This window comes from Oncorhynchus masou, chromosome 32 (assembly GCF_036934945.1).
Source record: "Oncorhynchus masou masou isolate Uvic2021 chromosome 32, UVic_Omas_1.1, whole genome shotgun sequence".
NCBI lineage: Eukaryota > Metazoa > Chordata > Actinopteri > Salmoniformes > Salmonidae > Oncorhynchus > Oncorhynchus masou.
In genome coordinates, this window is record NC_088243.1 from 2,000,573 (window position 1) to 2,012,976 (window position 12,404).

The window sequence follows — 12,404 nt, forward strand, 5'->3', positions numbered from 1 at the left end:
GGTAACGGGCTAAACAAAGTAACGGGCTTAACAAGGTAAAGGGCTAAACAAAGTAAAGGGCTAAACAAAGTAACGGGGTAACGGGCTAAACAAAGTAACGGGCTTAACAAAGTAACGGGCTTAACAAGGTAAAGGGCTAAACAAAGTAACGGGGTAACGGGCTAAACAAAGTAACGGGCTTAACAAAGTAACGGGCTAAACAAAGTAACGGGCTAAACAAAGTAACGGGCTAAACAAAGTAACGGGCTAAACAAAGTAACGGGCTAAACAAAGTAACGGGCTAACAAAGTAACGGGCTAAACAAAGTAACGGGCTAACAAAGTAACGGGCTAACAAAGTAACGGGCTAAACAAAGTAACGGGCTAACAAAGTAACGGGCTAAACAAAGTAACAGAGGTAGCCATTACTCCAATGGGTCCTACTGAGAAACTAATTGTCCCGACGGATATATTATCAAATAGATATTTGAAAAATACCTTGAGGATTAATTATAAACAACGTTTGCCATGTTTCTGTCGATATTATGGAGTTAATTTGGAATATTTTTCGCCGTTTTCGTGACTGCAATTTCCGGGCGATTTCTCAGCCAAACGTGAAGAACAAAAGGAGCTATTTCGCCTACAAAAATAATATTTTGGGAAAAAATGAACTTTGGCTATATACCTGGGAGTCTCATGAGTGAAAACATCCGAAGTTCATCAAAGGTAAACGATTTAATTTGATTGCTTTTCTGATTTGTGACAAGGTTGCCTGCTGCTAGCAAGGCATATTGCTATGCTAGGCTATCGATAAACTTACACAACTGCTTGTCTGGCTTTGGCTGTAAAGCATATTTTGAAAATCTGAGATGACAGGGTGATTAACAAAAGGCTAAGCTGTGTTCCAATATATTTCATTTGTGATTTTCATGAATAGGAATATTTTCTAGGGATATTTATGTCCGTTGCGTTATGCTAAAAAAATAGGCTTGCCTGGGCCATGAAGCTCCGCCAGTGAATTACTGAAGACTGGAAGAAACCTACGGTAGGGCTTTTGTACGCCACCGAGTAGGTGACAAGATGGCTCCTCAGTGTGTGACACCAACTGTCAAACATGGAGGAGGAAGCGTGATGGTCTGGGGCTCTTTTGCTGGATCCAGAGTCAGCGACCTGCACAGAGTGAGTGGCACCCTGAGCCAAAATGGCTGCCACAGCATTTTGCAGCGCCAGGCAATACCCTCTGGTGGTCGCCAAGTTGGTCAGGGGTTCATCCTACAGCAAGTTAATGACCCAGAACATACCTCCAGGCTATGTCACAACTACCTTCGAAGAAAAGAACAAGGCAGTAGGCTTCAAATCATGGAATGGCCAGCACAGTCTCCAGACTTAAACCCCATGGAGCTGGTTTGTGGTGAACTGGGCAGAAGCTAAGCAACCTACAAGTGCAACGCATTAGTGGAAACTTCTGCAACAGCGGTGGGAAGAACTTTCCCAACAATATTTGGTTTCCATTGTAGAAAGAACGAGCATCGTGTTTGGCTGTTATGTCTGCAAAAAGGTGGCTACTTTTGATGAGTCAAAAATGGAGATAAAATGTTAAACAAAACGATTCTATGATTTCTTCGTCTCCAATTGTTTATCTGTTCTATGCTTTAGGTCATTTTCTATTATATATGATTAATACTAAATTAGGAAGAACCAAATCCTACAATTACAGTACAGTATGCCATTATAACTAATACATAAAACAAAAATGAATTATTTAATAAGTTAATACCAGTCACCATTACAGTTCTGATGAGATGTACAGTAGTATAAAACAGAAAAATAAATAAAAACTTCTGGGTTCTAAACAGGTAGAGAGACACTCTTCTGGGTTCTAACCAGGTAGAGAAACACTCTTCTGGGTTCTAACCAGGTAGAGAGACACTCTTCTGGGTTCTAACCAGGTAGAGAGACACTCTTCTGGGTTCTAACCAGGTAGAGAGACACTCTTCTGGGTTCTAACCAGGTAGAGACACTCTTCTGGGTTCTAACCAGGTAGAGACACTCTTCTGGGTTCTAACCAGGTAGACACACTCTTCTGGGTTCTAACCAGGTAGAGAGATACACTTCTGGGTTCTAACCAGGTAGAGAGATACACTTCTGGGTTCTTACCAGGTAGAGAGATACACTCCTGGTTTCTGGGTTCCCACTGGCAGTTCTGGTCCACACCACAGCTCTTACAGCTGGTCTTCTTGTTGCAGACATATGACGGGTTGTCTTTGGGGCAGACACCATACTCCACTATGGCCCCCTGGGGTAGGAAGACACGTCATCCATTCACATACATGACGATTCCTGGATTTCCTGCTTTTATGAAAGTTACCGTACATTTTTTCAACCCTAATGATACCAAATACAAATTGTGTGAAAGTCCATCTTATCGAAATGTAAAGTAACCCGTCCCGGCCCTTACCGTGACGGCCGTGCAGTTGGAGCTCACGGAGACACACTGAACAGCACACCACTGGCAGCCGTTAGTATTGGCTGTACAGCTGTAGCAGTCCGTGTAGTGGTCACAACGATCGTTGTCAGCATCTACAATACAACCCGAGAATAGTAATAGTTTAGCACAAGAATAGTATTTTAGTAGTATAGTACTAGTGTAGTACTAGTATAGTATAGCGTGGTATTGTATATTAGTAGTATAACATAGTAACAATGTATTTTATTTTATTTCACCTTTATTTAACCAGGTTGGCAAGTTGAGAACAAGTTCTCATTTTGCAACTGCGACCTGGCCAAGATAAAGCAAAGCAGTTCGACACATACAACGACACAGAGTTACACATGGAATAAAACAAACATACAGTCAAAAATACAGTAGAACAAAAGAAAACAAGACAATATACAGTGAGTGAAATGAGGTGAGATAAGGGAATTAAGGCAATAAATAGGCCACTGTGGCGAAGTAATTACAATATAGCAAATAAACACTGGAATGGTAGATGTGCAGAAGATGAATGTAAGTAGAGATAAAGGAGCAAGATAAATAAAAAAATACAGTATGGGGATGAGGTAGATAGATGGGCTGTTTACAGGTGAGCTATGTACAGGTGCAGTGATCTGTGAGCTGCTCTGACAGCTGGTGATTAAAGCTAGTGAGGGAGATATGAGTCTCCAGCTTCAGAGATTTTTTGCAGTTCGTTCCAGTCATTGGCAGCAGAGAACTGGAAGGAAAGACGACCAAAGGAGGAGTTGGCTTTGGGGGTGACCAGTGAGATATACCTGCTGGAGCGTGTGCTACAGGTGGGAGATGCTATGGTGACCAGCGAGCTGAGATAAAGGGGGACTTTACCTAGCAGGGTCTTGTAAATGACATGGAGCCAGTGGGTTTGGCGACGAGTATGAAGCGAGGGCCAACCAACGAGAGCGTACAGGTCGCAATGGTGGGTAGTGTATGGGGCTTTGGTGACAAAACGGATTGCACTGTGATAGACTGCATCCAATTTGTGAGTAGAGTGTTGGAGGCTATTTTATAGATGACATCACCGAAGTCGAGGATCAGTAGGATGGAAAGTTTTACAAGGGTATGTTTGGCAGTATGAGTTAAGGATGCTTTGTTGCAATATAGGAAGTCAATTGTAGATTTAATTTTGGATTGGAACAGGTCAACATTCACAAGGCGGCAGGGCCATTACCAGGTCTTGTACTCAGAGCATGCTCTGACCAACTGGCAAGTGTCTTCACTGCTATTTTCAATCTCTCCCAGACCCAGTCTGTAACAGCTACATCTTTCAAGCAGACCACCACAGTCCCTGTGCCCAAGAACACTAAGGTAACCTGCCTAAATGACTACCGACCCGTAGCTGTCACGTCAATAGCCATGAAGTGATATGAAAGACTGGTCATGGTTCACATCAACACCATTATCCCAGAAACCCTAGACCCACTCCATCTTGCATACCGCCCAAACAGATCCTCAGATGAGGCTGTTGCACACCACACTGCCCTTTCCCACCTGGACAAAAGGAACACCTATGTGAGAATGCTGTTCATTGACTACAGCTCAGCGTTTAACAACATAGTGCCCTCAAAGCTCATCAATAAGCTTAGGACCCTGGGACTGAACACCTCCCTCTGCAACTGGATCCTGGACTTCCTGATGGACTTCCTGACGGGCCGTCCCCAGGTGGTAAGGGTAGGTAACAACACATCTGCCATGCTGATCCTCAACACGGGGGCCCCTCAGGGGTGCGTGCTCAGTCCCCTCCTGTACCCCCTGTTCACTCATGACTGCACGGCCAGGCACGACTCCAACACCATCATTAAGTTTGCTGATGACACAACAGTGGTAGGCCTGATCACCGACAATGATGAGACAGCCTATAGTAAGGAGGTCAGATACCTGACCATGCAGTGCAAGGACAACAACCTCTCCCTCAATGTGATCAAGACAAAGGAGATTAAATATCAAATTTTCTGACAGCTGCATCCTCTCCTTCACCGTCAAAACTAAGCAAATAATTATGTTGCAATTATAATTTTGCAACAACAACTCCAGGCAATATCCCAAATACAGGTGTGCCAAGCGTGTAGCGTCATACCCAAGAAGACTCGAGGCTGTAATCGCTGCCAAAGGTGCTTCAACATAATACTGAGTAAAGATGTCTGAATATATTTTATTTTGTTTGGTCATTGTGTGGTATTGTGTGTAGATTGATTAGGGGGGGGGAAACTATTTAATACATTTTAGAATAAGTAATTTGAAAAAGTCAAGGGGTCTGAATACATTCTGAATGCACTGTATATTATGGTATGTTTTTATATACAGAATAAAGTTAATAATTTCATAACAAGGAATCACTTTTACTACTCGCACTGCTTTGTCGAAGCATGAAAATGATGTAGATCATCTCACTCATCAGATCTCAAACCAATTGAACATTTATGGAAGATTCTAGAACACCACCATAAAGAAAACACCAAATAATGGAATTTCTTGTAGAAAAATGTTGTTGCATCCTTTCAATAGATGATGGATGCAACAAACACTAGAATTGAAGTGGCTTTTTGAATTAAGTTAATTAAAAATTAAGAATTGAATTAAGACACTTTATGTTGGTGGTTCCTTTCATTTCGGCAGTTACCTGTACATCATTTACACACATGCAACACACACACTTCAGCTCAGAGAGGCCCAGCTCATGAGCTCCATCAGCAGCAGATTTGATTTGGGACAACGAATGTGTTTATGTGACAAATGGTATTGCATCTCACCGAATCTCATTGATTCTTTCCTCTAATCAAACCGAATCATTGAGAACTAAAACGTATTGTTCCTGTATCAAATCGGAGCCTATGTACAGTACCAGTCAGACTAATTCAAGGGTTTTCCTACATTGTATCCAAACTCCTCTCTTGGCATGTCCAGCCCACTCATTATCTCAGCCAATCACGGCTAATGGGAAGGTTGCTGCCTTTTTTCTGTGGCTTAACCAACAAGGCTCGTAATTTAAAAATGTTATTCGTATTTATTTACCAGTTTGTTATTAAGGCACATGAAAGTTCACATGTTCCAGAAAGCATTTCTGCAAAAAAAAAAATATATATATATATCAAAAAGGGAAAAAACGACTGCAGTCGTGACTTGTGGTTTCCTGAATCGGGTCACATTTTCAAGTGATACAACATTTCATATTTTGCGGTAATTGTGTTTTTGTCATAGTTCTCTCTTTGGGACCGGAAATCTCTTCATTAGCTAGCTTAACTACTAGCTAGGTAGCTAACACTGTTGTTTTATGGCAGAACAAAAGTTTGAATATTTTTTTAAACACATTTTGTTGACTGTCGATCCTATTTATATGTAGCTAGCTAGCTGACATTAACTGAAATATATGGTTAACATCATAAACAACTTATCCTGGCACCGCCACCTCCTGATGCTAACGTCTATCAACTAAAATGTGCAAAAACAGATTCGCCCCCGGTCGTAAAGACCATCCCGCCTTGTCGTTGCTAAAACCACTAGACAAAGTTAGCTAGTTGTTTCCAAACACACCGGAAGTACCTCAAACAGCAGTTCAAAAGGTCTATAGGGCCATTATGGTTATAAGGCCTTAATAAAATACCAGGAAGAGCAGGGTTTATTTTCTCTTTGATAAGGGAGATAGTAAACTGTATGATGGTAAGTGGGGGTAAGTTATAGGTTCGTTAGATAGACAGGTTACCTACATGTTCTGGTTCCACAGGAGGCCAAGGCGGTCTGCTCATCCAGGAATCCAGGTTTCGAGTCCCAAGGCAGGCAGGTCCCTAGGGTATCATTCCAGAGGCAGTGAACTCCCAGCCAAGTTGCTGCACAGACGGCAGCGTTGGGAGCGCTGGAGCAGCTGGCTGGCGTATACATCAGAATGTCACTCAGCAGGAGACTGTTAAACCCCCCGAACACGTACATTACACTGGAGGAGAGAGAGGGGAAAAAAGGAGAGAGAAAGAGAGAGAGCTGTGGAGTAAGACAGGGATGCAGCTTGAGCCCAACCCTCTTCAACATATATATCAACTAATTGGCGAGGGCACCAGAACAGTCCGCAGCAACCGGCCTCACCCTACTAGAATCTGAAGTCAAACGTCTGCTGATGATCTGGTGCGTCTGTCCCCAACCAAGGAGGGCCTACAGCAACACCTAGATCTTCTGCACAGATTCTGTCAGACCTGAGACTTGACTGTAAATCTCAGTTAGACAATAATAATGTGTTCCAAAAAAGGTCCAGTTGCCAGGACCACAAATACAAATTCCACGTAGACACCGTTGCCCGAGAGCAAACAAAACAATGATACATACCTCGGCCTAAACATCAGCGCCACAGGTAACTTTCACAAAGCTGTGAACAATCTGAGAGACAAGGCAAGATGCCATCTATGCCATCAAAAGGAACATAAAATTCAACATATCAATTAGGATCTGGCTAAAAATACTTGAATCAGTTATGGAACCCATTGCCCTCTATGGTTGTGAGGTCTGGGGTCCGCTCACCAACCAAGAATTTACTAAAAGAGACAAAACACCAAATTGAGACTCTGCATACAGATTTCTGCAAAAATATCCTCCGTGTACAACGTAGAACACCAAATAACGCATGCAGAGCGGAATTAGGTCGATATCCACGAATTATCAAAATCCAGAAAAGAACCGTTAAATTCTACAACCACCTAAAAGGAAGCGATTCCCAAACCTTCCATAACAAAGCCATCACCAACAGAGAGATGAACCTGGAGAAGAGTCCCCTAAGCAAGCTGGTCCTGGGGCTCTGTTCACAAACGCACCCCACAGAGCCCCAAGACAGCAACACAATTAGACCCAACCAAATCATGAGAAAACAAAAAGATAATCACTTCACACATTAGAAAGAATGAACAAAACAACAACACAGGGGCCCCATAGGGATGCGTGCTCAGCCTCCTCCTGTACTCCCTGTTCACCCACGACTGCGTGGCCATGCACGCCTCTAACTCAATCATCAACTTTGCTGACGACACCACAGTTGTAGGCCTGATTACAAACAACGACGAGACAGGGAGAATGTGCCTTGGCAGAGTGGTGCCAGGAAAATATCCTCTTACTCAACAAAACTAAGGGGCCGATCGTGGACTACAGGAGACAGCAGAGAGAGCAGGCCCCCATCAACTAGGAACATTAGCGTTTCGCTGCACCCACCATAACACCTGCTAACTGTGTACGCGACTAATCAAATGTTATTCGAAATCCTCTACATGTCCTACTTCCTGTGTGATGTCATGCTGACAGAGGTCACAGTCACCAGCCCTGGAGGGGGGCTACAGTCACCAGCCCGGGGGGGGGGGGGGCTGCAGTCACCAGCCCTGGAGGGGGTGGGGGGGGGGGGCTGCAGTCACCAGCCCTGGAGGGGGGCTGCAGTCACCAGCCCTGGAGGGGGTGGGGGGGGGGCTGCAGTCACCAGCCCTGGAGGGGGGGGGGGGGCTGCAGTCACCAGCCCTGGAGGGGGTGGGGGGGGGGCTGCAGTCACCAGCCCTGGAGGGGGTGGGGGGGGGGCTGCAGTCACCAGCCCTGGAGGGGGTGGGGGGGGGGCTGCAGTCACCAGCCCTGGAGGGGGTGGGGGGGGGGGGCTGCAGTCACCAGCCCTGGAGGGGGGGTGGGGGGGGGCTACAGTCACCAGCCCTGGGGGGGTGGGGGGGGGGCTACAGTCACCAGCCCTGGAGGGGGGCTACAGTCACCAGCCCTGGAGGGGGGGGGGGGGCTGCAGTCACCAGCCCTGGAGGGGGGTGGGGGGGGGCTGCAGTCACCCCCGGCTGATCTGAGGAGGAGGATGAGAGGGGACAGGATGATGTCCTGCCTAACGTTCTACCACAGAGCTCTTAATAATCAACTACATAATCTATGGGCAGAACTGGTCCGTTGGCTTTTTCCTCACCCAGTTTACTGTACAACGCCTGTCCCAGTTTACTGTACAACGCCTGTCCCAGTTTACTGTACAACGCCTGTCCCAGTTTACTGTACAACGCCTGTCCCAGTTTACTGTACAACGCCTGTCCCAGTTTACTGTACAACGCCTGTCCCAGTTTACTGTCCCCACCTGTCCCAGTTTACTGTCCCCACTTACTGTCCCCACCTGTCCCAGTTTACTGTCCCCACCTGTCCCAGTTTACTGTCCCACCTGTCCCAGTTTACTGTGCCCACCTGTCCCAGTTTACTGTACAACGCCTGTCCCAGTTTACTGTACAACGCCTGTCCCAGTTTACTGTACAACGCCTGTCCCAGTTTACTGTACAACGCCTGTCCCAGTTTACCGTACAACGCCTGTCCCAGTTTACTGTACAACGCCTGTCCCAGTTTACTGTACAACGCCTGTCCCAGTTTACTGTACAACGCCTGTCCCAGTTTACCGTACAACGCCTGTCGTACAACGCCTGTCCCAGTTTACCGTACAACGCCTGTCCCAGTTTACTGTACAACGCCTGTCCCAGTTTACCGTACAACGCCTGTCCCAGTTTACCGTACAACGCCTGTCCAAGTTTACTGTACAACGCCTGTCCTAGTTTACCGTACAACGCCTGCCTCAGTTTACCGTACAACGCCTGTCCCATTTTACTGTTCCCACCTGTCCCAGTTTACTGTCCTCACCTGTCCCAGTTTACTGTCCTCACCTGTCCCAGTTTACTGTACAACACCTGTCCCAGTTTACTGTACAACACCAGTCCCAGTTTACTGTACAACACCAGTCCCAGTTTACTGTACAACACCAGTCCCAGTTTACTTACTCTACAACACCAGTCCCAGTTTACTTACTGTACAGCACCTGTCCCTCTGTCCCAAATAGAACGTGTCTCTGTACCTGACCAATCAGAGGGTGTTTCCGTACCTGTCACTGTAGATGGCTGTGTGTCCAAAGCGGTTGACATCATGGTGGAGGTCTGGTCTGGACAGCACTGACCACTCATCACATGCTGAGGAGGAGACGGGACGAGTTACACATTTTATCTGTTGCTAAATCTGGACAATGAGAACATTCTAGAAAAGAAAGAGAAAACAGACAAGGAAAACTAAAGTAGCAGAATGTATTGATGTAGCTACCCTCTGTGGTAGTAGCAGAATGTATTGATGTAGCTACCCTCTGTGGTAGTAGAGGTAGCAGCAGAATGTATTGATGTAGTTACCCTCTGTGGTAGTAGTAGGATGTATTGATGTAGCTACCCTCTGTGGTAGTAGCAGAATGTATTGATGTAGCTACCCTCTGTGGTAGTAGTAGAATGTATTGATGTAGCTACCCTCTGTGGTAGTAGAGGTAGCAGCAGAATGTATTGATGTAGCTACCCTCTGTGGTAGTAGCAGAATGTATTGATGTAGCTACCCTCTGTGGTAGTAGTAGGATGTATTGATGTAGCTACCCTCTGTGGTAGTAGCAGAATGTATTGATGTAGCTACCCTCTGTGGTAGTAGCAGAATGTATTGATGTAGCTACCCTCTGTGGTAGTAGCAGAATGTATTGATGTAGCTACCCTCTGTGGTAGTAGAGGTAGCAGCAGAATGTATTGATGTAGCTACCCTCTGTGGTAGTAGTAGAATGTATTGATGTAGCAACCCTCTGTGGTAGTAGTAGAATGTATTGATGTAGCTACCCTCTGTGGTAGTAGTAGAATGTATTGATGTAGCTACCCTCTGTGGTAGTAGAGGTAGCAGCAGAATGTATTGATATAGCTACCCTCTGTGGTAGTAGTAGAATGTATTGATGTAGCTACCCTCTGTGGTAGTAGTAGGGTGTATTGATGTAGCTACCCTCTGTGGTAGTAGCAGAATGTATTGATGTAGCTACCCTCTGTGGTAGTAGCAGAATGTATTGATGTAGCTACCCTCTGTGGTATTAGCAGGATGTATTGATGTAGCTACCCTCAGTGGTAGTAGCAGAATGTATTGATGTAGCTACCCTCTGTGGTAGTAGAGGTAGCAGCAGAATGTATTGATGTAGCTACCCTCTGTGGTAGTAGCAGGATGTATTGATGTCTCTACCCTCTGTGGTAGTAGCAGAATGTATTGATGTAGCTACCCTCTGTGGTAGTAGAGGTAGCAGCAGAATGTATTGATGTAGCTACCCTCTGTGGTAGTAGTAGGATGTATTGATGTAGCTACCCTCTGTGGTAGTAGCAGAATGTATTGATGTAGCTACCCTCTGTGGTAGTAGCAGAACATATTGATGTAGCTACCCTCTGTGGTAGTAGTAGGATGTATTGATGTAGCTACCCTCTGTGGTAGTAGCAGAATGTATTGATGTAGCTACCCTCTGTGGTAGTAGCAGAATGTATTGATGTAGCTACCCTCTGTGGTAGTAGCAGAATGTATTGATGTAGCTACCCTCTGTGGTAGTAGCAGAATGTATTGATGTAGCTACCCTCTGTGGTAGTAGTAGAATGTATTGATGTAGCTACCCTCTGTGGTAGTAGAGGTAGCAGCAGAATGTATTGATGTAGCTACCCTCTGTGGTAGTAGCAGAATGTATTGATGTAGCTACCCTCTGTGGTAGTAGCAGAATGTATTGATGTAGCTACCCTCTGTGGTAGTAGCAGAATGTATTGATGTAGCTACCCTCTGTGGTAGTAGCAGAATGTATTGATGTAGCTACCCTCTGTGGTAGTAGCAGAATGTATTGATGTAGCTACCCTCTGTGGTAGTAGAGGTAGCAGCAGAATGTATTGATGTAGCTACCCTCTGTGGTAGTAGTATAATGTATTGATGTAGCAACCCTCTGTGGTAGTAGTAGAATGTATTGATGTAGCTACCCTCTGTGGTAGTAGTAGAATGTATTGATGTAGCTACCCTCTGTGGTAGTAGAGGTAGCAGCAGAATGTATTGATGTAGCTACCCTCTGTGGTAGTAGTAGAATGTATTGATGTAGCTACCCTCTGTGGTAGTAGTAGGGTGTATTGATGTAGCTACCCTCTGTGGTAGTAGCAGAATGTATTGATGTAGCTACCCTCTGTGGTAGTAGCAGAATGTATTGATGTAGCTACCCTCTGTGGTATTAGCAGGATGTATTGATGTAGCTACCCTCAGTGGTAGTAGCAGAATGTATTGATGTAGCTACCCTCTGTGGTAGTAGAGGTAGCAGCAGAATGTATTGATGTAGCTACCCTCTGTGGTAGTAGTAGGATGTATTGATGTAGCTACCCTCTGTGGTAGTAGCAGAATGTATTGATGTAGCTACCCTCTGTGGTAGTAGAGGTAGCAGCAGAATGTATTGATGTAGCTACCCTCTGTGGTAGTAGTAGGATGTATTGATGTAGCTACCCTCTGTGGTAGTAGTATAATGTATTGATGTAGCTACCCTCTGTGGTAGTAGCAGAATGTACTGATGTAGCTACCCTCTGTGGTAGTAGAGGTAGCAGCAGAATGTATTGATGTAGCTACCCTCTGTGGTAGTAGTAGGATGTATTGATGTAGCTACCCTCTGTGGTAGTAGTAGAATGTATTGATGTAGCTACCCTCTGTGGTAGTAGTAGAATGTATTGATGTAGCTACCCTCTGTGGTAGTAGCAGAATGTATTGATGTAGCTACCCTCTGTGGTATTAGCAGGATGTATTGATGTAGCTACCCTCAGTGGTAGTAGCAGAATGTATTGATGTAGCTACCCTCTGTGGTAGTAGAGGTAGCAGCAGAATGTATTGATGTAGCTACCCTCTGTGGTAGTAGTAGAATGTATTGATGTAGCTACCCTCTGTGGTAGTAGTAGGGTGTATTGATGTAGCTACCCTCTGTGGGAGTAGCAGAATGTATTGATGTAGCTACCCTCTGTGGTAGTAGCAGAACATATTGATGTAGCTACCCTCTGTGGTAGTAGTAGGATGTATTGATGTAGCTACCCTCTGTGGTAGTAGCAGAATGTATTGATGTAGCTACCCTTTGTGGTAGTAGCAGA

General features: G+C 45.1%; 1 protein-coding gene across 3 annotated transcripts in view; it reads right to left on the bottom strand.

Moving 5' to 3' along the window:
* Window positions 1-12,404, bottom strand: part of atrn (attractin) — a 301,160-nt gene that overhangs the window by 174,195 nt on the left and 114,561 nt on the right. For all 3 annotated transcript variants that reach the window (XM_064953084.1, XM_064953083.1, XM_064953082.1), the window contains exons 11-14: window positions 9,356-9,440; window positions 6,195-6,418; window positions 2,437-2,558; window positions 2,136-2,274 (exon numbers count right to left, since the gene is read on the bottom strand). In XM_064953084.1, the coding sequence (XP_064809156.1) occupies window positions 2,136-2,274; window positions 2,437-2,558; window positions 6,195-6,418; window positions 9,356-9,440 (570 nt within the window). The remainder of the gene's footprint in view (window positions 1-2,135; window positions 2,275-2,436; window positions 2,559-6,194; window positions 6,419-9,355; window positions 9,441-12,404) is intronic.